The 26,979-nt window shown below is 44.8% G+C and overlaps 1 protein-coding gene across 2 annotated transcripts in view; it reads right to left on the bottom strand.

The window, feature by feature from the left end:
- Nucleotides 1-3,315: 3,315 nt before the first annotated feature.
- The window catches only part of Wasf2 (WASP family member 2), a 73,232-nt gene continuing 49,568 nt past the window's right edge, over nucleotides 3,316-26,979 (bottom strand). For both annotated transcript variants that reach the window (XM_047546593.1, XM_047546601.1), the window contains exons 2-9: nucleotides 25,977-26,149; nucleotides 17,845-17,979; nucleotides 17,185-17,338; nucleotides 14,885-15,002; nucleotides 13,747-13,877; nucleotides 11,472-11,627; nucleotides 9,216-9,727; nucleotides 3,316-7,408 (exon numbers count right to left, since the gene is read on the bottom strand). In XM_047546593.1, the coding sequence (XP_047402549.1) occupies nucleotides 7,251-7,408; nucleotides 9,216-9,727; nucleotides 11,472-11,627; nucleotides 13,747-13,877; nucleotides 14,885-15,002; nucleotides 17,185-17,338; nucleotides 17,845-17,979; nucleotides 25,977-26,106 (1,494 nt within the window). In that variant the 5' untranslated portion in view covers nucleotides 26,107-26,149 and the 3' untranslated portion in view covers nucleotides 3,316-7,250. The remainder of the gene's footprint in view (nucleotides 7,409-9,215; nucleotides 9,728-11,471; nucleotides 11,628-13,746; nucleotides 13,878-14,884; nucleotides 15,003-17,184; nucleotides 17,339-17,844; nucleotides 17,980-25,976; nucleotides 26,150-26,979) is intronic.

Below are 26,979 nucleotides of genomic sequence, written 5' to 3'. Positions count from 1 at the left end.
AATCCTGCATGTACACTGACACACTCACCACTCATGTTTAGGTATGTTCTGCCCCACTCTGCACACAAATGCATGTGAACATTTGCTCATGCACAAGCACACTCAATGGTCATCTGAATCTGAGTCTGTAAGTAGGCAGGCAAGATTTTTTTTTTCAGTGGTTGGGATTGAACTCAGGACCTCACATGGTAGGCAAGTGCTTTATCACGGAGCTACATCCCTAGTCCTACAAACAAGGTCTTATATGTGCATTTAGTCACCTGTCCATTATACAGACACCATTTATATACGTATATCCAAATATACAGTGGCTGGAGGTGTGTGTGCTAGGCCCTGGGTTCAATTCCCAACACCAGAAACACACACACACAAAGAGGATATTCTGCACACACATACAACTAGCCACCCAAACAGTCATATGTACGCAGGCTTGCAAACACACTTACATGCCACACACACATATGAATATTCTCCTGTATATTTGTACACATGCACAAAAATACAGCCACAGGCATGAGTACATGCATGGAGTCTGGACACACATGTACACATCACTCATGTGTGTATACATCTTGATGAGCTAGCCACTAAGTGGCCACAGGCTAGGGAGAAGCCACTTTAGTCCTCCGTCTGCTAATGGGGGTCCTACTTCCTAAGGGCAGAATCCACTGGGGTTCCAAGTTACTTTTTCCAGCCTCTCTGATAAATGTCTAAGTCTGGGACCTTCTCCGGGCTTTCCCCAAGCTTTCAGGCAGCCACAGGGACCATCAGAGCTTCTAGACCAAAGAGCAGAGCCTCTGGCTTTAGTCCTTGGAAATCTAGTCCCCTTGGTTCTGGGTCCAAGCCCACAAGATGATCTGCTTTCTGGTGCATTGGAAAGAAGGTTTTCTATTTCTTCATCTGCTTTCAGCTTGCTGTGTGTTAGGGCAAATCGTTGTGCCTCTCTGTGCCTCATTTATTTATCTATAAAATAAGGCACAAAAGGCTTTGTGTTGGTAATCCTTCCTAAACTGTCCTAAGCAATCCATGGAGTCATGTTAATGGATGTACTCTGCCCAGACACACACTGGGAGCAATCAGCACCCAAGATGGTGAGAGGCTAGAGTGAAGGAACCACTTCTATCATCAAGGTTAACTCTTTGCTGAATAGGTGAGGAAGCTGAGGCCCAGGGAGGGTGCAGCCAGCTGGGTGCTAGACAAGCCGGCTCTCTCGAATGCTTGGCTGGCAGGTCTACTCCTCTTAACACGTGTGACAGCATGAGTGCAAGTGTGCTTAGTTTTTTAGGGCAGGCAGTGTGGTGGCCCACTGACATGGGAGGCTGTTTATGCAGACCCCTTGCCCAAATCTTACCTGCCCTTCAAGACAGACACAGACCACAAGACAATTCTACCTTGAAAGATTCCTTTGACTGTTAAAGGTTATTTTTGTCATTAAGCTTGAAGAATCCCCTCTAGACCCAACTCCCCCGGGGTTGAGGGTGAGCATCTGAAACTGCTCTTGCCCTATGATCTAAGGAGCTGGCTGCCAACCACCCAGAGCAGAACTTCAGGAAATGGTGCCAGGTTGCCCTGGCCGCTAGGCAGCCAGGAGGGGGCAGTGAGCAACTGGCGGAGGCAGCGAGTAGGGAGGGGTGGCTTGGAAGGACTTCGTGAGGCTTGCCTGCAATTATTTATGTTCCTGCAACTGTTTGCTGATTTGCGTCCTTGTTTGCACAAGGGTAGGGGTCTGCACACAGTGCACGTACTTGTCCCGAGGCCTGTGTTGTATGCCACTAACACACATGCCTCTGAATGTGTAAAAAATGAGCGTGTGCATCTGTGTGAAGCCCCAGCCCATATCTAGAGTGCCCACAAGATGCCACCCAGTGTTGGGAGGTGGCTTCTCAGACAGATGAGGGTGCAGGCTACTTTCCCTCAAGGTCTAGGATAGCTGGCCCTCAAACTTGCTTGGTTTCTAAGAGCAAAAATAAACCCTCACCTGCTATTTCACATGTAAAACTGGGCACCAGAGGGTGTGGTAGGTAACTGAAAACTTACACATACCCTTAGCACACTAAAGACTGATACTGAAGGATGTAGCAATTGCATGGTGAATGGGGCGTGGGCTGTCCCTGGCCAGCTGCGTGACCTTAGGTAACTTACTGCCTCCGTGAACCTGTTTTACTCCTGTGTTAATACAGGAGCCCTCTGCTTCTAAAGATTGAAACTAAGCATATGCAGGCTTTGGCAGGTAGTGGGCGCTCAGTAGGTGCTCATTCTCAGGAGTATCCCAGAGGTGCAGTGACTAGCACAGGGTCACTGCTCCCAAGTGGCAGAGCCAGAATTCAAGCTCAGGCCTCTTCTTCCCAGAACCACATTCCTTCTCTCCAATTCGCTAGCAAGGGCGGCTCCCAACACTACCATTTTGTCTTCTGCCAGGGCGGGCATCTGGCTGCCTGTCAGTCACTGGCCTCGGGCAGCCAAATGCTGACTAAACACAGGCCTGAGCAGGAGGGTGGAGCAGAGGGGCTCCGAAGGGCGAGTCGACTCTACGCCCCCTCCCCTGCATCTCCACTTCCAGCCATGAGCTCAGAGCGGCTGGCGCAGCAGTTGCTGACAATTCAAAACTTCTGCCCCTCTCCTGGGACACCAGTGGGTGATTCTCTCCCTCTAGCAGCAGGCGTGACCCACAGCCACCAACTCTGCTCCCTCCCCTCTCCCGGGGGCCACCCCACTGCGTCTGCTGGGCCTGGAACTGGGAGTCTGATCATAAATTACCCTAGGGACAGTTACCCGCAGCAGCTGTGCTCTGAACAACCGTTGCTTCCTGGGTAGGTCATTTTTTTTTTTTTTTTTTTTTTTGGATCAGAATATAAACCCAGCCCCCTTCTCTTCCCCAGGCAGGAGAGGGGGTGTGAAGCAGCCTAAACCTTTTATCGGATTCCATTGTAAATCGTTCTATTTAAGGTAAGTTGCTTGGGTCTGAGAGGCAGACAAGATGCCGGCCAGATGTTGGGAGGCAGCATCAGCATTCAGCCTGTGCTCCTCTCCTGCCTGGTGGAAGCTCAGCAGCCAGGCACTGGCACACAGCCCCTCCTCATGGGGAAAGGGGTCTGGGGTCTGCATCTCTGGTCCCCCAACTCAGGTCTACACCCAGAAGCCTCCTGCCCTTTAAGCCCACCCAGGCCAAACCCCTCTGAGCTGTCACCGCCAGTGGTTATCAGTGTAGCCCCTTCTAATCTCTTCTCCCAGCTCTCTCTCTCTCTCTCTCTCTCTCTCTCTCTCTCTCACACACACACACACACATACACAAACATATACGTACACCCTCAGAGGTGGCTGAGTGACTACAAAGACTTTATCAAATTATTGAAAATATTGGCATTTAAGTATTCATGTGTATACATATAATAGTTACATGGAACCTTCAGGTCACTGGATACAGGTGTACACACATGAGCCTGGCAGGAAAGCAAATGAGACCAGGCTTGAAGCTGCAGGGATTTAAACAATTAGGTATCCTTCTAGGGTCTGAGAAGAACAGGGCAAAGGAGGAAAGGGTCACTTTGGGGGTTTGACTTAACCCCACTGCTTGGATTTCCAACTGAAGTCTCCCTCTTCCCCACCCTCAGGGAAAAGGGGCCTGTATTCAGACAATATGCCCACTATACTTGCTCACTCCCTAAAAATCTTCATGTGGCAAGCATATCCAAGAACCCACTGGAATATGTCCTTATAAATATATTTATATCAGAAAAAACAAGGCACTTTGGGAGCATTACAGCTTACTCTTCTACACGTACATCATTCTAGACAGAAAGTAAAAATTGGTTAGTTTCTCAAGTGAATTAACTGAATGAAGTTAATACAGTAACAGAACTGTCCCTTGCCCTCACTGAGGCACTGTTAAAGTAAGTATAGCAGGAGGCACAGAGTGAGGCATTTTTCTGAGGGACACCTGGTCCCAGATCAGCTGGACCCTGGCCAGCTGCATCCTGGCAGAGCTCAAAGCCTGATGCCCCCCAGGAAGGCAGACAACTCTCCTGAGCAGAAGCGCCTGGCCCTGGTGCACTGCCTCCTTCCCCAGGCCCTGAGGTCAGGTGAGGGGCTGCAGAGGGAGGCATTCCGAAAGCAGAGCAGGGACACGGTGGGAATGCATAAGCAGGGTCACCAAAGCCACAGAGACCTCAATCTGTCCAAGCTGGCGCTGCAGAGTCGGAGGATCGGCGCCACGGGAAGAGATTTCACATTAGCCCTGACAACAGCGCCTCGGCTCTGCGGTGACATTGGCCAGGGTCGTTTCTGAGGGCGCTCAAGCTTCCACTGGAGGCAAGCTGGAGCTTGGGCCAGCTGCTCTGAGCCTCCAAGGGATCAAACCCCCCCCCCACCCGCCTGCTCCTTTGGAATGAAATCATCTCACGACCAAGGCAAAGCCACAAGTCACTTCTGACACTGCCTATTGGAAGCTGGGCCCCTGGGCCACAGGAATGGGGGCAGGTCCCCTGGGTTGGGCTGGGCTGGGCTGGGCAGACCAGGAAGGAAGGTGGCTCCTTGGCTTTGGGGTTTGAGTCCTCACAGGCCATTGTTAATTCTCTCACCAGCCTCAGCTTCTTGGTTTAAATAATCACTAAACTTTGTATTCTACAATTATAAGATTCTAAAGACACATCTACCTGCACTGGATCCTTTATCATCTTAAAGGGCTTTGGGTTTCAAGAAGCACATTTTGTGTGTGTGTGTGCACATATGCATAAGTAGAGCCCAGAGGGCCTCTCAGCTGACTGGGTCCCCAGCCCCCCCGAGCTGAGGAGGCTTCGCAAGGCCGGCTGCTACAAAGCGCCGGGCTTGGCTGCATAGATTTTAATGAGAGCGTCAGGCAGAGCTGTGCTGTTGCTCTCCGGGACTTGCAGATCATTACCAAACCAGCTGTAGGATGAGAACACAGCACATCGAAACCCTAGGAGGTCACTGAGCTAATGATCTAATCCTACCTTCCGCAGGCAGGGCCCCTCCCCACCTCCTCCTGCCCCTAGTCCTTTCCGCGGTGGACTCTGTCCATTCCAGAAGCCAGGCCAACACCGCCCCCTTCAAGGTCAGAGCAGAATGATAGTGAGTGGCTCTGGCTCCCCCTTTTCCGGAAAGGAGGAGGATGGGGGTAATTTACTCACAGCCATTAGGCCCAAACCCTGGCCTGGCCAGGCCCCAGGACTCCTATTTGGGAGAAACACTGCCCTCCGCCTGCCTCTCCAGCCGCTGCTGGGCTGCAGCAGGGGCACCTTCAACAGTCATTTCAGGGTTCTGATAAAAGCAACTTCGGCTTCCAAAGTGCAAGTGGGGGACATGGTTGGAAAGGCCCAGCCTGGTGTGCTCAGCATGGAGCTGGGTGCCAAGCCCTGTGCCTGATACACCCTATCTGAGGAGTAGGAGGAGGAGAGCACACTCTGGAGCAGCTGCAGCAGGAGCATCTGCTGGCACTTGCAGGCTCTCCCCATATCCCAAGTTCAAGAAGGAGGCAGAGGGAGGTATTCAGCAAAGACAGGCAGCAGTGCCCACGATTATACTCTCCTCAAGCTGGAGGGGTTTATGAGGGCTTTGGCAATTACTACAACCATTTGCTGTGCTGGGTAAAGACAGATCCTGTTTCTCTTTGTTTCAGGCTCTGAAAGCCGGAGAAACTGATTTCAGCATGAGAGGCTACACAATTGTTGGGGCAGAAGAGAGAAACCTTGCTGTTGGCCAGAGCTGACCAGTTTTTTCCTAAATAACAGCACCTGTGTATGAGCTCTGGGAAGGGGCTGGGGGTGGGGGAATGAACATCACCATGTGCAGTAAGTGGGGACCTGAGTCCCTCCACCTTCAACCCTTTTCATGACTGCCAGGCACCTGCCCCCCACCATCCCCAGGCAGGTACCTGGGGCTGCTGCCAGCCTGAGGGACTCAAGTTTCTACAGCTGGCAGAACCTATGCTTAAAATGGGGAAATAAAAGGGGGAGGAGTTGCAGCAGAACTGAAAACAGCACCTGTCAAGGCTGCCTGCCCTCTTCTTTTTCTCCCTACTCTGGTTTCCCAGAAGCACAGCTTCTAGGCCATGTGGTTGGCTGGTGATAGGAAGGGGCAACAAAGGGTTACAAAAGAGGCTATAAGGGTCTGAGCAGCACTGACAGGGCTGGCACAGGCCCTGAGCCCTCCGACTGGGACCCCTGCCTATGGGGAGGTCTGGAGTAGCACAGAGCCAAGACTGCTCTGCCCAGACTCCAGCAGGTGCCCATTATTTGGTCCCAGAAAGCACAGGTGACTTGGAATCAGGATGTCTGGGCTCTTGCTCCATTACTATCCAACTGTGTGACCTTGAGCAAGTCACTTCCCATGTCTAGGCCTCAGCATCCTTAGGAGGGCAGAACCCAAGGAATTCTACCATAATTCTAGTTCTGTAGTTTCAAGTCTCTAAGCTTTGCTCCTGACAGGCAGCAGAAGCCCAGGTCCCTGTGTGTCAGGGCTAGTTTGGTCATGGATATTAGAGGTTAAACCTGGGCGACATAGCCTGAAGGCACCTAAGGGCAAGGAAGGGGCATTTAAAGGACACTTTACCATCACACTCAATAAGAGGGAGTTTAGGAGGGAGGTAACAGCCTCAGTCTTCAGAGGCCTTGTTTCCAGGAAGAGTGGAAGAGACACTCTAGTGGTCTGTTACCTCCTGGAATAAAATATGGTTTCCCAGTCTAAAAGACCGCTGAGTAAAAGGCAGCCCCCCACTGCTGATTAGGGCAGAGAGCAGGAAGGGACAAGAGGCAGTCTGACTTTGGGGCACTCAGCCTACTCTGCCTCTCAGGACACAGGAAAGGAGGCAGCCATGTCCACAAAGTCTGCTCTCACTACTTTAGGACCAGAAGATGGTTGGCATGATTCGAAGCAGCTGAGGGCCACAGTTAAAAACGGGCCCTAGGGGAGAGCACCATTTCCATTTGAAGCCCAATCAAAGGAATCTGCTTCGGGGGTTTTCCTTCCTTTCAATATGCAACAGTCATTTGAAGGAAGAGGGAACATCTCAGCTACGAAACTCAGAAGCCCATGCACTTGACAATAGGGAGAGAAAATACATGTTGATTTGGAGGAAGCACTTGGATATATCTTTGGTTGCTTCAGGGAAGGCTTTGGCCCTTGAAATTCTTTTTTTTCTCCCCCCTCCCATGGGACTGTTGGGGTAGACATCAAAAAAAAAAAAAAAAAGGAAGGTAGGAAGGAAAGAAAAGGTGGGCAGCAGGCACAAAGAGTTAATCCGACCAGTCGTCCTCATCAAATTCAGAAGAGTCATCTTCCGAGTCACTGTACTCAACAGCAATACGACGTGACAGGATGGTGGCCACGTCGTTGCCCACAACATCACGCTTCTCTTGTTCCCGCTGCTCTTCAACCCTGCGCAATTGAAAGCCTGGTGACAGAGAGGGAGAAGGGTTAAGAAGGCGTATCTTGGACCGGGGGATGTAGCTCAACGGTAGAGCATTTGCCTAGCATGTGTGAGGTCCTGGGTTTGATTCCCAGCACTTGGGGAAATGGCCACTGATAATGAATTGGAAAGAATCAAGAAAAAGAAGGATCCTCTGGGAAAGGTTAGCAGGAAGAGAAGGAAAGAATAGGCTTTAAGAAATCAGGGTTCTTGCTGGATGTGGTGGCACATGCCTGTAATCCCAAAGGCTTGGAGGATGAGGCAGTAGGATTGAAAATTCAAGACCAGCCTCAGCAACTTAGTGAGACCCTGTCTCAAAATAAAAAATTAAATGGCCAGGGATGTGGCTCAGTGGTTAAGCACCCATGGGTTCAATCCCTGGTACCATAAAAAAAGAAAGAAAAAGAAAAAGAAGTCCTTGTCCTGGTGCTGTAGGTGTGTCTGAAGCCTGGCATTTTTCCTGGCTGCTGAGGATGAGGATGAGGACTGGACTTTCTCATGAGGCTCTGAGTAGTTCAAGTCCAGTGCATGCTGGACTCAGCAGCTCTGGACCGTCTCCTCTAGACTAGAAGTCCCTTGAGAATCACAAATAGAATCAACCACTCCAACCCCCTTGGGACCAGACCTGGCCACTGGTAGAGAAAAAATGCTCCAGGCTGGCGAGAGGATGACAGGGAGAGGAGGAGGGAGGATAAAGGAAGGAAAGGGGAGAACAGATAGAGGAAAGGGGATAAGTGGAAATGGGGAGAAAAAGGAGAAAAGAGGGTAGAGGGAGGGAGTATATAAAGGCAAAGTAGTAGAAAAGGACAGTGAGTGACTGAGTGCAGCTAAAGAGGGACCCACTGAGACTGATTCTTGATTTTTCCTGGGTACCTTTTGAGTACCTGAGGAAAAATGGGGATACTTCCTTTTTTTAATTTTTATTTTACAGACTGCATTTTGATTCATTATATACAAATGAGGTGTAACTTATCATTTCTATGGTTGTGCACAATGTAGATTCACACCATTCATGTAATCATACATATACATAGGGTAATACTGTCTGTCTCAGTCTACTATCTTTCCTCCTCCCACCCCACCCCCTCCCACCCCATTTTCCTCTACACCATCCAAAGTTCCTTCATTTTTCTCTCCCCCCGCCGCCACCCCACCTCGTTATGTATCGTCATACACTTATCAGAGAAAACATTCAGCCTTTGGTTTTTTGGGCTTGGCCTATTTCACTTAGCATAATATTCTCCAACCCCATCATTTACCAGCAAATGCCATAATTTTATTCTTTTTTATGGCTGAGTAATATTCCATTGTGTATATATTCCACAGTTTATCAAAAAAATGGGAATACTTTCTAAACAGAAAAAAATACATTCAGACACACACACAAAGCATACATTTTCTTTTTTGGTATTAGGGACTGAACCCAGGGGGGCTTAACCACTGAGCCACATTTTTTATTTTGAGACAGGATCTTGTTAAGTTGCTTAGGGCCTTGCTAAATTGCCGGGATTAAAGGTGTTCATCACCTGTATAGCAAAGCATACATTTTTAAGAAGTTCCAAGATCCCAAGTTAAGAATTTTTTATTTTAGACTAATGTGGAAAGAAATCTCATAGTTTCAGGGTGAAGTTTTTTTTCAGTCTGTTGAGGTCTGAGGTCCCAACCTCTCCACACTCAATGAAAGCCATTCTCTGGAAAAGGCACAGAACCCTTTTCCCCCATCCCCCTAATCAGTCATCACGGCTTCAGAAAGACAAGGCTCCATGGTCCCAAACCCACCACTGGGATTTACCTTGACGGATGGCAGAAAGCAGGTCGCTACGGGCATCACTCACAGCAGGCAAGGAGGACTTGGGCTTAGTGGCATCAGAAAGCGGCGGTGGTGGTATGGCAGGCTGGCCATCCCCACCACTGAAAGGGAGAGGTGGAGGTCCTGGAGGGGGAGGGGGTGGGGGAGGGGGAGGTGCACTGCCTGCTGGTTGGGACAGGGGAGGTGGTGGCAGAGTAGGGTAGTCCACTGCAGGTGGCAGGGGAGGAGGGGGAGGGGCGGCAAAGTCAGGGTGAGGTGGAAAAGATGGGGGTGAAGGTGGTGGAGGGGTCCCTGGAGACCCAAATCCTACAGGTGGTGGTGGAGGTGGGATGCCCATTGGAGGTGGAGGTGGAGGGGCAGGTGGTGGAGCAAACCCAGGTTTGGGGCCTGGTGGAGAACCCAGTGGAGGAGCTGGGGGTGGGTGGCTCGGGCTGACCACGCTGGATCTTTTGGGTCCGGCCAAGCCAGATCCTCTTTGGTTGTCTGCTGGGTAGCTACAAGGCCAAAGAAAAGAGACCCACCATCACTCTCAGGATGCAAACACCCACCTAAAGGCAGACTTGTAACTTAGGCTCCTTTTGGTTGACTCTAACATTTCCTCTTGGCTCAAATACAAAGAAATATCTGGGAATGGGCAGAACAGACCAACAAGAAAATAGGCAGCCTTCTAAGATAATGAGCTTCCTCCCAGCAGAAGAGTACAATCAGAAATACTCCTGAGGGCTCGCGATATAGCTCAGTTGGTAGAGTGCCTGAAAGAAGTAGACTTGGGACTCCTTATCACATAAGGGCTGGCTGAAACATATATTAGGTTCCCCTCTAACCTTAGGTCTCCAGGGGAAGGCACCCTCAGATGAATGTCCCATGGGTGGCTCTCAGTTTTAAGCCTGGAACCAAGACTAAGAATGCACACAAGAAAGAACTGGAATGAAAATTCAAACACTACCCTCCCACTGGGTTGTTTCTCAGGCTATTAACATTCACCAGATCTGGTGAAGGCAAGAAACCCATTCTGAGCTGACCAAACCTGAGCAGGGTATAGATTTAGGTGTGTGCATCTTCACTTGAGAGAGAATGAGTCTCCATCTAGGATCTGAGAGATAAATGTGCCACCAATTCTTGATCTAGGTTTGAAAGAGGATTAAGCCTCCATTTCCCCTGAGATCAGATTTGTGCAGCTATAGCTGTAGGGTCTCAGGCCACGTGTGAGGCTGAGGGTTTTCTTTTCCCACCTTTGCATCTGTCCTGCATTAATAGCTACTCCTTAGGAAAGCATCCATCTTGGAATTTTCCACAGACCTTCAAGCCTTAGCTGCATCTGACAGGGTAACCAGCAGGAAGTGATTTGGGATTAGTGGTTTCAAGGGCCAAGAAGAATAGGGGAGAGGACAAGTGGGCAACAGTACTTTAGGTCTCCATCTGAGGGGGGCCTCAACATATTCAGTCACTAATTAAACAGTGTCCAAGGAGTAAAGTGCACTTTTCAAAGCTCTCATTTGCCAGACATCAGAAAGACAGAAAGTAACTGTGAGAAAATAGTGCAATCCAAAATTCTCAGGCCTCTTTTCAGCCATTATAAGCAATCTCTTCCTCTGTACACCTCTGCCAGGGGCATTAACAAATATCAAAATGGACAGATTCTAAGTTTTACCCCCTTTTCCCATGGTTTCATTCTTTCTGGAGAGTCACCCAGCAGTGAAATAAACCAGAAGCAATAGAAGAGGGAAGTAACTATTTGCAATGTTCCTAGATCCTGGGCAAAGTGTCTGGGAAGTATTTTATGGCTGGTGATTTGTAACACGACATTTCATACTGAGTTAAAGCTAAGTGAAAAAAAACAAGAGATAATTTGGTGATTTTTATTTGTTCAGGTATAGACAAACAGTAGTTAAGAAAATAGTCTTGGGAATTTGAGTGGTCAATTGGGGCTCTGTCTCTTTTTACCTGTGTGACTTTAGGTAAGTTCATTAACCCCTGTATGCTTCACAATTTACTTATCTGTAACATGGGGATAAGAGTACCTATCTCAAAAGGACTCTGCTGGGGATTAAGCAGCATTAATGGTGTGTAGCACAATGCCTGGCACCTTACAAACACCTGATAAATGAGAACTACTTCTATTATGTAGACGGACTGGCCTGAAGTTATTTTAGTGGTCTTGGCCTAGATTTTGAACTCTTTATTTTGTTCTTGGATGTTTAACCACACAGGATGGAGGGAAAAGGTTCCACCATTTACCTGAATTCTGCTGGTGGGGGAGGCAAGTTGTCCTCAGAGAAAGAAGGTGAAGGTGATGAGGTGGAGTCTGACTGTGGTGGTGGTGGATAGCTGCCTACATCCACATTTTCAATAGAGCCAATGCTGCCATTCTGGTACACTAAGGCGGGTGAATACCTGACAATGAACCCAATGCCAAAAACTGTCATTTAAAGAGCCTGAGTGGTATTTTCTTTTCTTCTTAAAAGAGTCCACAAAAAAACGCATTTGATATAAAAGCTATGAGAAAGAAATAAACAGATTTTTCCTAATGCTGAGATTTTATTTAAGGACTAAATATTGTACTGTTATGTATATCCCAGACATTTCTACTGGATTGTTTGTAATAATGGGATTCAACCCAGATTACCAAAACCCTTTTGTTCCTTTCCCAGTGCCAACCTAGTCAAACCCATTCTTTTAAATTCTCTTCTGAGTGTTAGGTGCAGCTATACCTGGATCCCAAAGCCTGTCTTGTGCAAAGGGTGAAGCCAAGCCTACAGGCTAGTGAGCTACAAACATGTGACTGGCGTGCAGCCTGATTTTGAGGTCGGCAAGCCTCTAGAGAACTCAAAGGCCAAGGAGGCATTTGATTGCAAAATCAAGCCAAGGCTGAAAGCAGGCTGCCGTGTGGTAGTAAATGTGGTATCTCTGCCAGGTCTCTTATCAAACAAAATAAGCTGCCGATTAAAAGTAGGTTGTTAGGGCTTGCCTCATGAAAATCTGCCTCAGAGCACTGGGCCTTGGGTAAATTTGCTCTGGGTGAACAACATTAAAACTTCAAAAAAGCATAAATATACCAAGCAATAAGTTTCCATACAAGCACAAATATACTAAGCATCAGCTAGCAAAATCTGGCCTGCTCTGTCCACCTCCCCCTTCTTTCCACCATTGTTGGGTTCTAAAGAACTCATCAAAAACAGATCCCAGGGAGAACAGAATTGGAGGGAACTAACTAAATCAAATGATGCTCTGATATGGAAAATCCCCAAAGCCTGGAGCCATGTAGGCTGGGCACATCTCTTGATAGATTCACCAACAAGCATGTCCAGAGACACTAGCCAGCAGCCCACTCCAAACCTCTTGGACAATAAGGAAACAGGAGGCAAACTCCTCATATTCACCACCCCCATCTCGCAAAAAAGACATACATAACAGCTGGCTTTCTGAACAAGTAAGCTTCTGGTCTCAGAGTCACTGAACCTATGATAAATGCCTGTCTGAACAGGATGGGTCCACAGAACAAAATAGTCTCTTTCATTGGGAGATGGAGGTACGAACCCTCAGGGCTGAAAGAAAGAAAAAAAATGTTCATTTTTCTTCTCACCATCTTCATCACTCTTTAAAACAAATCTCTTAATCCAGGAAGAACAAGTGTCAGAAATGTCAAGATTTTTAAAAGTCAAGATTTTTATGGTAGAGTTATTCCTAAAAGCAAGAACAACTCAACTCTTTCCTTTTTATCATTCCTAGACACCCGGCATGGGCTGGCATGGTTCTGACAGTCTGCATACAATGTATTTAGAGGAAAAAATCAGAGTAACACTCATGCCAAATGGCCGTGGTGACTTGGCTTTGAATGTCATACAGGTCAGACAACAGGATAAGCATCAAACCAAGCTTAAACCCCATTTTCCCCCTTTAAACTTCCAGTGTGATTTGGTATTGGGAAATGGGGTCAGACTGACATCTCCCATTTCTCCACAGAGATATATAGCCTCCACAGTGGCCAAGCAACCTTTCCCACACTGACTCTTCTCAGGTCTGCATTCAATTCTTTGGCTAGTTTCTAAGACTGAGAAAGGCTGGTTGAAAAGTTGCTCTGGTGATGTGCACAATTTCCTTGCCTGGCCCTCCCTATTCCCTTGAAATGCTTGGCTCTTAGGTATGATCTTCAAATCCATGCTCTGGAGGCAAAGGGCTCCCAAGACCACTTTTCTTCCTCTTCCAATCTTTCCTCTGAGACCCTCAGACATACTAGTTTCTGGTAGAGTAAGGGTACTAGAAGCCACGGGCCTTCTTTTCCAGACTACTCCAGTTACCTCATTTAAATTGCTGAGTCTCTTGATTTATTTAGCAAATTTTAATCACCAGATGGATGCACTTAAAAGAAAGTGATTAATAGTGGTATTGATCGAAACCACACAGCCAGATTTCAGGGGGTGTGAAAGGCGTCATGCCAAAGCTGTCAGACTATTGTCCCCAGGTCCCCAGACCCTTCAAAGAATGCTACCAATAGTACAAAAGCATCACTTACCCAGAAGGTCCCAGCTTTTCTTTGGACTCCACAAATTCTTGTCCCATCTTCATTTTCTCCCATTCTTCCTTACGTGTCTTAATTTTACGTGGGTTTACATTCCCTCGATTTGGATTATCTTTCTTTTCTTTCTACAATGAAAAGAAACAAAAAAAGTCTCTGGGAAATATTTTTCAAAGTTCTTCATTAAAATTCCACCCATCTTCAAAGATGTATATTCAAGAGACAATTTGTCTAGACAACATATGATAAGAACAGAATTTATAGAATTGCTAGGTTTGGGGTGACCTAGAGGTCATCTAATTCAAACCACCTTCCAGGCAAAACATTTCCTCAGTCCCACACTTAAACACCTCTAGCAATGGGAAGCCTATTACCTGAGTAACTCTTTCATGTCTTTGAATAGCTCTAATTGTTAGGAAGTTAATAAATAGTTTTTTGTTACTTGCTCTGCCACAAAGAACAGTTAAGAGAAGGAATGACAGCTGCAGATGGGACAGATATAAGGAAATAGTTAAAAAACAAAACAAAACAAAAACCACTAAAGAATTTTCCATCCTGTGCAGCTGGACTAGCCTATGGCATTCTCTTGGGCCTGCTGGCAGCCATGCTAATGGGATTGTGAGGTCAAAACTGGTAGGCCACACATGTAGCACCAGGAGCCTAGGAGAAAGGGGCATATCCACAAACCAGGCATATCCCCTCCCCTGGTGCTAACCAAGCAGAAGCGAAGGTGTTAAACTGCTCCTGTTGCAAATCAAACACTGCAGAACCTTGTGCTAGTCTCTGAGAAATGAGCTGCAAAACTGGTGGGGAAGGGACTAGCCTAGCTCAAGTGTCCAGCAGAGTCAGGTGCAAATTGCAAGAGAAATAAATGGTGAATAGAAAAGTCAATTTCTAAAACTCAGCCTGAATATACTCGATTGTTAATAGCACCAGGGGGAACAAACACATTTTTGGTGTGATTTATACTTTCATCTTGGTGGTGGTTGGTGTGGACACATTTTTTTTAAGAGTTTCACCTGGCATCCAAGCAAGCAGCCATTCGGAATTACTTCACATAAGACTGGCTTCCTTTTTATTCCCCCTCCACAATCGTGCCTACTGATGTGTAGAACAGAGGCCCCTTTCCCCTCACCCTATGCTTTCTCTTCTCTTTCATGATATCCTTGGTGTCCTGCAGCATCTTCTCCTTCCAAAGATCAAAGAAGTATGAAGGGTCGGTGTAGAATTTGAGTGCCTCTTTTCCATCATCCCTGGGATAGAAATGAAGACAAGTAGCTGTCAGTAGACAGATGAGCTCCCAACCAAATCCAATATTCCAAACACCTATCAGTTAGCAGTTTTTACACTAAGGAATCAAGAAGTCATTCAAATCGATTGCATATTTCCTCTCCCATACCTGCATTTCAATGCCCCTGAATGGCACCTCTCTACTTCTTAAGAACCTTCTCATTACTTTCAATTCCTAATAAAGGAATTGGCATGGTTAGGGCAAGAACAAATTATAGCAGGGATCCTGATTATTTCCAAAGATCTGCATGGCCACAGACAGCTCCCTGAGGACATCTGGATATGCTGGCTCATCCGAGAGGATTTCTGTTCCTGCTTCCTCTTTCCCCACCAATTCTCCAGAACTCTTTAGTGACCTTCCACCCACCTGAAACCTGTGCATTCATGTACAGGTTTATATGTACACACAAATATAAACAAATGTGTGTATATGTACAGCTGTCATTTCTCTATTCACAGATAACCACTGCATCTTTTTGTTGACTTCTAGAATAGTGCAGTGTCCACCCTCAACCCTACCACAAGGGGGCCTCGCTGAGAACAGATGACCAGCAATTTTAGGACCATAAGGTTTAATCACTATCTCTTAGTGACTATGATAGTGCTACATAGTAAGCTACTGAGAGTCAATATAAGGGGCTATCTGCCAGACTTAATGATCCTGGATGGAATCCTCCACTTTAGCATAGCTAAGCCCCCACTGTCCAGAAAACTCATGCTTCAGGATGAACATTTATTTTAAAATTATTCTGATCAAAAAAGTATTGGAAAGGCAATTCTATTTTCTGCCTTCCAATCCTATCACAACACAGAGAAAATGTTTCCAAGTCAAACATTAATGATTTTTTTATTAAATCTTGTTCTGAGTTGGATACACCACTGTTTATTTCTGTTAGGCCAAGTCCAGAAAATTAAGAGATGCTAATTCTGACTGTATGTTTAAAAAGAAAATAGCATTCTTTGAAAAACAAAATTCTCTGAACAATATTTGTTTATCCTATCTTACCACACAAACCACATGTATAACACTCCCCATAACATTATCAGGTGTGTGACCCCTTCCTGCCCCACACTCCTCTGCACACATCCAACTGGACTAAAGAATGGAGACCACTAAGTCAAAGCTCTGTCCTGTTATGCTTACTAGCCCCTTTGAAAGCCAAAGGGCAAGAATAATTTCATACAGTAATAAAAAAGGGTGGATACATTGTACTTTCTCTGTATCTGTGCAAGAAGCTACCAAGTTCCCATCCCATGGTCCCTGAATCAAAATGGTATCCTTGAATTTCACAGGGATATACACATACACATACACACACACACACACACACACACACACACACACACTCTTCTTTGCAGTGTACCCATGTGTGATAGACAACATCTGCCTGCAGCTATCTGTAATTACTTTTTACCTGTTCCAAAGATATTTATGGATACAAGAAAGATAAATATTCTTTCAGCCTCATTCAGTGGTATTGTGCAGGATGACAACACTACCAAACCACTAGTGGCAAGGAGGGGCTTTAAGTTGTATTTAAGGTTACCTTCTTTTTCAGGTTCAGCCACAGAAAGGTAGGTCCTTACAAAAGGAAATACAGAAAGGATGTTCAAAACAAAGTGAACGACAATCACTTGGAAGAATGCCAATTATTCCTTAAGCTTTGGAAGGACCCCTCTGGGTCCAGAGCTGCCAGTTCATGAAGCTGGCCCCATGAATACGCCCATACATCTGGTAATCTAATGGTTTCCAAATAAGTGTGGGAACCTTTCTAGAACGTTGCCCCTGGGATCCATGCTGTAGGACTGCCTTGTAACAAAGTCCTTTTGGTTCTATAATAACTAAATTCCTTGGATGAAACCCAAGATGGACCTGACTTATACCAAATTAAACTCTGCAGCATGCAATGTTACACCAAACTTTCGATATGTATTATATTTACTATATATTTCAGAAACCAAACAATAATAAGTGACAATGGCTTTTAAGGTGAACTTTAGCTTCTGCTGCTGCAAGCAACTTCTGGGTAGGTAGTAAGCTTTTTGATAAAACCCTCTAATGTAAACAACATCTTCAGATATTTTAGACAATCTAGTGTTGTTAGCCATGGGTCAAAAAAAAAAAAAGGGCTAGGCAGCTGTTACCTGTAAGGGGTTAGATTGTTGAGAGGGGGCGGAGTATCACAGGTATTGTACGTTTCCAAGACAGGCACTGGGAGAGAATTTCTGTCAAAAAGCTTCTGGTCTTGAATGGTAGAGCTTCTGAAAGCCTTTCGGGTGTTGATTCCTTGAAGTGACACTGAGAGAAGATGGAAGGCGTTAGAAAATGGACGACAAGCTATTTGAACAAACACTGAGTCACACCAGTCAGAGAGGCCTCAGCTGCTGCATTTCTTGGCTGCGGCTGTCTGCAGCCAGGTTTTTTTTCCCTCCCACTCTGGGGAAGCCCCATAAGGCTGTCAAGCAGCCCAGCCATTTCATGACTGAACAAAATGAGGCAACACAAAGGTTTACTATGTGGCCAGATCTAGCAGACCTCTTCTTAGGTGGAAAGAATCTTCCAAGTACTTTAATGGTAGCAAAATATGAAGGGAAATTTGAGAATGAAGGATTGGGGAATGGGAGAAAGGAAGTATGTGGGGGTGTGGTAGAACTAAAAAGGTTTCTTCACACCTCCCAGGCTTATGTCATTTCAAAGCAGATCTCCATAGGTCTCTGTGATTTTTCTCCTTGCTTTTTTATAAATCAGAAGAAATTGTAAGAAACTGCTCACCAGTCTGTAAATGCTGAGCTCAGCTTCCTTACCTTCCTCTTCCTTGGGATCCAGCTGAGTGACTTTAACTTGTAGTCGGTCAACCCTCTCAGCAAGGGTGCTTACCCGAGAGGCAAAGGTATTTGCCTGAGTAAAGAGCTCTCCAAAAATGTCCTCTGCATATTTACCTGGAAATATCAAAGCAGCCAAGTCACTAGTGCATAGGAATGTCACAAAAGGACATAAAACCTGCCTACTAAAAATTGTATTCCCCACTCCTCCAACACACACACATACATATGATTCCACTTGGAGACAAAGATACATTCTCCAAAGTTTGGGCGGTCTGCATATGCTCCATAACTATTAGCGCGTTCTTAGCAAACTCTGAACAGTAATGACACTCAAAGCAGGCTGAATAAAATCAAAAGGTATAATGCAAAAATTAATCCTGGAAGAAGAGACAATAGTCTTCACATTTATCTGTAGCACTCAGCACCTTGTGATTCTGTAAAGCAACTTGTAAAACAGTTCCAAAAAACAGATTGGGAGTTAAGAAGATCTATTAGGTGCTCACAATTAATATTATAAATAAGAAAATACCTTCTCAGTGGAGTTTCAAAAGCCCATTTACCAGTCAGGCTTGGTGGTGCATACATGTAATCCTAGCAACTCAGGAAGCTGCAGCAGGAGGATCACAGGTTCAAAACCAGCCTCAGCAACATAGCAAGACCCTAAGCAACTTAGTGAGAACCTGTCTCAAAAAATAAAAAAAGTTGGGGATGTGACTCAGTGGTAAAGCACCCCTAGGCTGTTAAATCTCCAATACCCCACCTCCTGCAAAAAAAAAAAAAAAAAAAAGTCCATTGAACAACTAAGATGAGTTGTGTTATCTCCTAGGGGCCTTGAACTTACCAACATCCCACAACAGAGACATAAGTTCTTCTAAGGGGTGAAAAGGTTACTTTAGGTTCCATAACATACAACTATCAAAGTTTTTGCTGTAGGTTAAAACACTTTATTATCTATATCACAGGCCAGGTGGAGTGGTGCACCCCCCACAACTCAGGAGGTTGAGGCAGGAGGACTGCAAGTTCAGTCAGCCTCGGCAACTTAGAGAGAGACCCTCTCTCAACAACAACAAAAAAAGATTGGGGATGTAACTCAATGGTAAAGTGCCCCTGGGTTAAATCCCCAGTAACACACACACACAAACAAAACAGCAACAACCACCAAAAACACTACATCTCAGGAAACAAATGAAAAGTTGAAGCTTTCAAACCCTCCCTAAAAAACAACAAACCAGTGATCTCTTTCTACAATGTTTGGTTTTTTAGAAAAAGAGTTCTATATTTTCAACCCTGGAATGCAAGGAGAATTTGCAGCCAAAGAAACATAACAGTAATTTGACACTACTTCCATATTGTCATTCCAAGCCACAAGGCACATTCTTACTAGGAACAAGAAGTAGTACATATGAATAAATATACCATTTGAGTTTCTTACTTGCAAGGTGAAGGCAGGTATAAATGACTATGCCCAACAAAGATAATTTTTTTGAGAACTATTTAAAGTAAATTGTCATGTTTAGCTTCTAAACTACATTAATGCTTAGTCCATATTTTGGGGGGCAAAGGTGGATTAGTCTGAAAGGCCAAAACTGCACCTTTAGAGTGGAATGCAGCTTACCTTTCCAGTATAACCTGCAAAGTAAGGATAAGATCAATCAACTGCTTATTTCGAATTGCTGGTAAATTTAAGTCAATAAGGAGTTTCTAATCAGGGAAGGAGCAAGGCCTTGCATACTGAATGGTCCCATGATTTAAACACTATGGGAAGCTCCTGAGCTCAAAGGACTCAAATTGGTTAACAAGCTGAATTTCTACTCTGCAGGTGGAGGATCCTATTTGATCCCTGTCCATAATATGACTATGTTCCTATAAAAATGATTCTGTTATGCTCTACCAGGTAAAAGAAAATTGTGTTTGGGAGCTGGGTGCAGTGGTGCACACCTGTATCCCAGTGACTCGGGAGGTTGAGGCAGGAAGGATTTACGTTTGAGACCAGCATAAGCAATTTCATGAGATGCTGTCTCAAAATAAAAAGTAAAAAAGGCTAGAGATATGGTTCAGTGGTTAAGCACACCTGGGTTCGAAGGAAGGAAGGAAGGAAAGAAGGAAGGAAGGAAAGGAGGAAGGGAAGGAGGAAGGGAAGGAAGGGAAGGAGGAAGGGAAGGAAGGGAAGAAGGAAGGGAAGGAGGGAAGGGAAGAGAGGAAGGGGAGGGAGGGGGGAGGGAGGAAGGGGAGGGAGGGTCGGTGTTTGGTCATGGAACAGTGGTACATGCCAGTAGTTCCAAAGACTCAGGAAGCGGAAGCAGGAGGATCTATCTCAAGTTCTGGGGAAAACACTGATTGAAAATACAATAAAAAAGACTGGGAATGTAGTTGAGCTAAGGAACCCCTGGGTTCAATCCCTAGTACCAAAAAAGAAAAAAGAAAAGGGAAAGTAAGTTGTGTTTAGTTTGTGTTTAGAGAGAAATGCAGTATTATGTGTGAAAAACAAACCAATTTCAAAAATATCCAGCTGTTCTGGAGAAAAAGAACACCACAAATAGACCTGCTCTTAGGTCACCAAAAGGAAACTCAGGATTTTCTGCTCCTTGGTGATGGGGGCAGTGACAGTGGGAATGGTGCCAGTGTGGCAGTGTGATTTTTCCAGACAAAATCTTATAAAGTCAGGTGTGATTGATGCATGCCTATAATCCCAGCTACTTAGGAGGCTGAGGCAGGATGAAGTTTGAAGCTGCCTGAGCTACTTAGTAAGGTTGTATCTCAAAGAGGAAAAAAAAAAAAGGAAGAAAAGGGAGATGGGAATGTAGCTCCATGGCAGAGTGCTCCCCTAGCATGCAAGAGACTCTGGGTTTGATCCCCAGTACTATCAAAAACAAAAGAAAAAAAAAAAAAACCCTAATGTATGAAACTGGTAACATGGGATATCTTTTTGTAAGAGGAATGTGGTAGGGTAAATGTTTTCCCACCACTGTCACATCAGTTCAGGCCCTTGGCAAACTCAGAACTGTACTATGGGACATAAAAGCAGACTTTAGAAGACCTGGGTTTATATCTCAGCTCTATTTATACCTGTGTAATCCTTTGCAAGTCACAGTCTCTCAGTCTTAGTGTCATCTATAAACTGGGGACAGTAACTACATTTACCTCACCAAGTTACTGTAAGGATTAAATAAGCTAAAATTCTAAGATGTTATAATGAGAGTCTTCTTCAGCCAGGTTAAAGGACCTTTTTGACTGTATAGACTTTTTAGTTGTAGATGAACACTATTTATTTATCTATTTATTATTATTTTTTATGTGGTGCTGAGAATCAAACCCAGTGCCTGGGAGTGCAAACGCTCTACCACTAAGCCACAACCACAGCCCTAGAAGACTTTTAAGATGGTGATCATTTGAGCCAGGCAGGCATAGGAGTGCATGCCTGCAGCCCCAAAAAGCTACTTGAGATGCTGAGGCAGCTCCAAGTTCAAGACCAGCATGGGCAGTGATAGCAAGATCCTGTTTTGTTTTTGTTTTAAATAAATTAAATATCAATATCCTGTTTTAAACTTAAAGTAAATTTGAAATATAATTCCAAATGGTGACTCAATAGCCCATATTCTTTAGGTGCTAAAAGTGACTCCAATCTCTAAAAACACGATACTTAAATGAAAAAACCAAAGTACCTTGTTCAGAGTTAAATTTCACTCATTCAGATTACCAAGACAGACCCAATACCCACATCCATAACAGAATGTCCTTATGGGACATTTTGCAGAATATTTCAGAGCAGTCTTAAAAGTTTTTTTTCCTTGACAGAATTCTTCAAACAAAATGTTATGTGGAAGTAGAACAGGTAAAACTCATTTTTTAAAATGTGCAGCTGTGGGGCTGGGGTTGTGGCTCAGTGGCAGAGCACTTGCCTAGCATGTGTGAGGCACTGGGTTCAATCCTCAGCACCACATAAATAAATAAAATAAAGGCCCATCGACAACTAAAAAAAAATATTTAAAAAAAATGTGCAGCTGCTCTTATGGAAGTTGAGTGGGAGTCCTGAAGCTCCCCCATGCCATCAGTCAGAAAATCCAGTATCAGAGCATGATTCCCTAATGACCGAAGTAGGGGTTCCAGTCTCCTGAATAGCCACAATACTGATCCAAAGTGCTGAGTGGCTGACTGTGCTTTTATTTCCTAAAACAAGGCAAGCTAAAATGTGAATGTGACCTCACCATACTGAAGGAAAATAAGAATTCTGAATGTGCTACCACTAAGGAATTTGTGGTTCTGAACTTTTTTAGGTTCCCCCCCAGTCCCTTCCCAGTTCTGGGGACTGAACTTAGGACACATGCTAGGCAAGTGCTCTACCACTGAGTTACATCCCCAGCATTTTTCATATTATTTTGAAACAAGATTTCACTAAATTGCCCAGGTTGGCCTCTAACTCATGATCCTCTGACGCAGCCTCCCAAGTAGTTGGGATTATAGGCATGTGCTACTATGCCCAGAGGAATTTTTAGGGTTTCTTTTCATGTATGTGCATGTTAGGGATCAAACTCAGGGCCTTGCACATGCCAGGCAAGGACTCTACCACTGAACTGCATTCCCAGCCCAGAATTTTCAGTTTTATGCTTTATCTATTTCATAACCAGATTTTCACTATCAGAAGAGACAGTTCTGGTTAGAGTACAATGCATGAGGCCAAGGTGAAAGTCCACCCCTGAGCCCCTTTCTGCTAGACGAAATCCTTCAAAGCCCACTTTAAATATAACCTCTTCTAGAAGCCTTCCTTTCCCCACCTGTCCTCCCACTTCTCATAGAGAGCATTCTTTCCTCCCCTGTATTCTCCATGTACCAACAGCACAGAATGGTGGGGAACAAACAGACATGAATCATTCAACATTTACTGAACTTCTACTGGGTGCCAGGTCGACACAGAAGTTCAAGGACGAACAACAGGATTTCTGCTTTCAACCAACTTTTAATTTAGCATAAGAGACATAGCTTATTTGCAATATAATGTGGTAGATAACAATATAGGCAGGTAATGGGAGCTCAGAGGAGCACTTATCCCAATCTGAAGGAGATTCCGGATCTGGCCTTGAAGGATCAGCTACAGCTAACCAGGTAGACAAAGAGGGCAGGGGTTGTCCAGCAATAGCACTACATGGAAATATGAATTTAAAAGATTGTGAAATGTAAAGATTGTAAACTAGGAGATGACAAATTGTAGCAAATGAAACTAGAAAGGAAGACAGGTCTCAAGAGTCTTAAATGCTAGGCCAAGGAACTTAGATTATTCCATAGTGAGGAACCAGGAAGATAAATGCTTAAGATTTGTATTCTTAGCTGGGCATGGTGGTACACTCCTGTAATCCCAGTGACTTGGGAGAATGAGGCAAGAGGATCTCAATTAAGTTCAAGGCTAGCCTTAGCAACTTAGCAAGACCCTGTCTTAAAAAAAAAAAGATAAGAAAAGGGAATGTAGCTCAGTTGGCAAAGCACTCCTCAGTTCATTCCCTATGCCCTCTTCAAATCAAAAGTTCAGAATTATAAAAGTAAAAAGTGAGAACTGTGTTTTAGGTAGATCACTCTGGCGGAGATATAGGTGACAAATCAAAGGGGCTCAAGAAAAAGGAGGTCAAAGGTAGACTACATCAATAGTTTAGGTCAAAGTCAATTAAGGTCTGAACTAGGGCATTGTTGGCAGGGACAGAGTAAAGGACTGAGCAAAGAAATTCTTAAGAAGGCTAAGTTTAAATATTGGCTTTGAGGCTGAGAGTGTAGCTCAGTGGTACAGTGCATGCTGATCATACACAAGATCCTGGGTTCTATCCCAAGTACCAAAAAATAAGTAAATATTGACTTTGCTTTCTACTGATTGTGTCTCTTTTTTTTTTTTTTTTTTTTAATTTTTTTAGTTGTAGACAGACACAATACCTTTATTTTATTTATTCATTTTATGTGGTGCTAAGGATCGAATCCAGAGACTCACACATGCAAGGCAAGTGCTCTACCACTGAGCCACAATCCCAGCCCATCTACTGGCTGTGTCTCTTTAGAGAAGAAGTTACCTTACTTTTCTGAGCTTTTATTTTATCTGAAAAAGGAGAAAAGAACTTCCTACCCTTATAGGACTATTGAGAAGAATTAAATGAGATCATATCAAGATCCTATCAAAACCTGGAAAAGCAGGGGCCGGGTTTGTGGCTCAGTGGTAGAGCACTTGCCTAGCATGTGTGAGGCACTGGGTTCAATCCTCAGCACCACATAAAAATAAATAAATAAATAAGGTATTGTGTCCATCTTCAACTAAAAAAATATTTAAAACAAACAAACAAACCTGGCAAAAGCAGACAATCAAGAAATTTGAGTTCCTTTCTCACCCTCTCCCTATGATCCCTTGAAGAATTACTTATTTCTATCTCTCCTGGTAGGTATGAACTCCTGGAAGGCAGAAACCATTTCTTATCACTGTATCTTCTCAGCATCCAGCACATGAAATATGTTCAATACATGTTTACTGGATGAACAAAGGGTCAGTTAGCTCCATAATGTGAGGAAATCTTGTTTCCTTAGGCACAAACAGAACCCTAGCCCTTAGATGGGCTTCCTTAACATAGGAGTGGCTGGATCACAAGTAGGAAAGTCTGCAATGGCATCCATCAACACTATCCTGGAAAAACACCTTAGAGGGAGCATAACTCCTGCTGAGTGAGAATAAGAAGCATCATTAGCTAGATGTTCTGTGTCCTATGGAGAAGGAACCAGTATGTAATTGACTTCCACCCATTTGGCCTTCTCAGGGTGACAGAAGCAGAAATGATGCTTTTAAGAAGCAGTGAGGTTCTCTGCAGCTTTCATGTGCTTCTTTGTCACAGCACTGTTGTTGCACTACTGTCAATGTTCCTTTGTATAAGACAGGCACTGGCAGGGTTTCATTTCTTTGTGACACCCCATCCAGGTTTCCCTAAGCCCTGGATCAATTCAGATGGTCCCTGAACTAAGTGAAGGCTTAGGAATCTCAGACTCCATACATCATTTGGTCACAGAGCTCTATCTTCTCAGGCTCCTGTTTTAAAGGCAGGACCTATTACTATCTGGGGGAATGCAGGCTTTCTTGATATTCCTCTGCCTTCACTAAGGGCAGTGATGCGACAGGAGGGTGAGTATCTGAAATAATTCACATCAAGATGCTTTTGCTAAGGAACATCACACTAAAATCGCATTTTGACGGAGATGCTTATGGGATCTGGGATGGCACTAGACAAATGCAGAGCCAATCCAAGCATCTGCCCTTCCCATACCTCAGCTTCAAGCAAACAAAGTCAGCTTGATTCAGAATGAAATTCAAACCACATGCATGTACCCCACCCATGGCAGTCTCATTCATTCTTGCCAATTAAAAAAAAAAAATGTAATTGAACTGGCTTTCCCTCAGCTCCAAAACAGACTGGGCTAGCCCCCATCTTCTCCTAGAGAAGAATGGCTCCAGCTACTATTTGTGTCACTGTGTATTCACACAGCTTGTAAAACTCCCAATACCCTAGAGACTGCAGAAGTAATTTGTACCCTGAACTTGGACCTGGGGGCTTGCAGCACAATTAAATGTGTATCAGGGTAGACTAGTCAGCCAGAATTTCTCTGAGTACATGTTTGCTTTACTCCTCTTTGGAAAGAAAGTGGGGGAGGGTGTTGGGTAGATAAAGGCTATTGGCACATTTGAGGCTTCAACAAAGTCAGGCTACATCGAACAGCTCCTGTAATTAGAGGCACATTCCCGACCCAAGACACTGCTCTGTGAACCTCCCACTTTACACACAGAGAATTCTGCTCTGTCATTCCATCTGCAGTTTTTGCTGCAGCTCTTCCTGCTACCCTTCCCACAGATTTCTTTTGAAGCAGGTGGAGGGGGAGGGGGACGGAACCTAGAGGGTGGTGGTAGATGGAGAAAGGATAGAGGGGAAGAATATGTACCAAAAAAGGAGCCTCTCTTTGGAGAGGGGGAGATGGGATACATTTCACATTACCTAGAGAAGGCAGATGGGGGAGAAACAGGAACATGGGAGGAGAAGGAAACTAAATAAAGAGCACCAACGACCCCTGAGGGCAAAGCACAGGCTCTCCGAGGCACTCACTCAGGCTGCCCAGCTGTCGGATGACATTTGCCAGGGTGATGTTGGTCATGCATTCCAGCTCGCTTCTAACGCTAGGCAACGTCTGACGGCACAGGTGCCTTGGCTCGATGTTTCTTGTTACTAACGGCATGGTGGACCTGCTTCAGGCAATGTTCTGAATGATGAAAAACAACCTAAAACAGAAATAACAGGAAAGTATTACTCAACCACAAATTCCAGGCACACTAGGGCTGTGTCTTTTCTTTTTGTCTTGCTCTGATCCAAAACAGCTTTGAAAAATCTTTACCCCCTTTTTTTTCTCCCCCCCACCACCACCATTTCTTTTAAGGTTTGCTATTAGAAGACCTGCTATATAAATTTATTACATAAACTTGTATATTCTGAACTGGTGATTGCTGGCTGAGGTACACAGTTACAACTACTGATCCAACCAAAGAGAGTCCCCAGAGGCAAGGAGGCATGGTCAGAAAAAAGTCCATTCAGCAAACACTGGATGGTACAGATTCTATCCTTGGGGCGTCCATAACCAAGACAGATCAGATTCTAGGCCACCAATTATATGGATCAAAAAAGAGCTTCTGTCATCTGATAATCTCCAAAATGAAATCAAGCTGCCAATAGTGATTCCATTGATATACATCAGGACATAACTTCTCCAGTTCCTCCTAGATGAATGACTGTTAAAGTACAACTAAATGCTAGCTGCCAGTATCTGTTAACAGTAGTAAAGTTTAGTCCGTAAATTGACAGAATAAAAGAATATGAAGAATAATTTTAAATGTTCAATATGTCAAACAGGATTTTAAGCCAACTATGTTAAAAGATTCCCTGATCCCTTCTCTTGTACCCAAAGCCTCTCTCTCCCTCTCCCACTGGGTTCTATTCACCTGGGCCAAAGGGATCTAGAGACAGCAGGAAGTGACTGCAGCAGACCCGGAAACTTGCAGTTACTGTTTCTTAGTCAAGCAGTTAAGCCCCTTTCCCTAGGAAATCCTCCAGCACT

This window comes from Sciurus carolinensis, chromosome 1 (assembly GCF_902686445.1).
Source record: "Sciurus carolinensis chromosome 1, mSciCar1.2, whole genome shotgun sequence".
NCBI classification, from domain to species: Eukaryota; Metazoa; Chordata; class Mammalia; order Rodentia; family Sciuridae; genus Sciurus; species Sciurus carolinensis.
The sequence above is the reverse complement of the archived record's forward strand: the minus strand, read 5'-3'. Positions and strand labels throughout refer to the sequence as shown.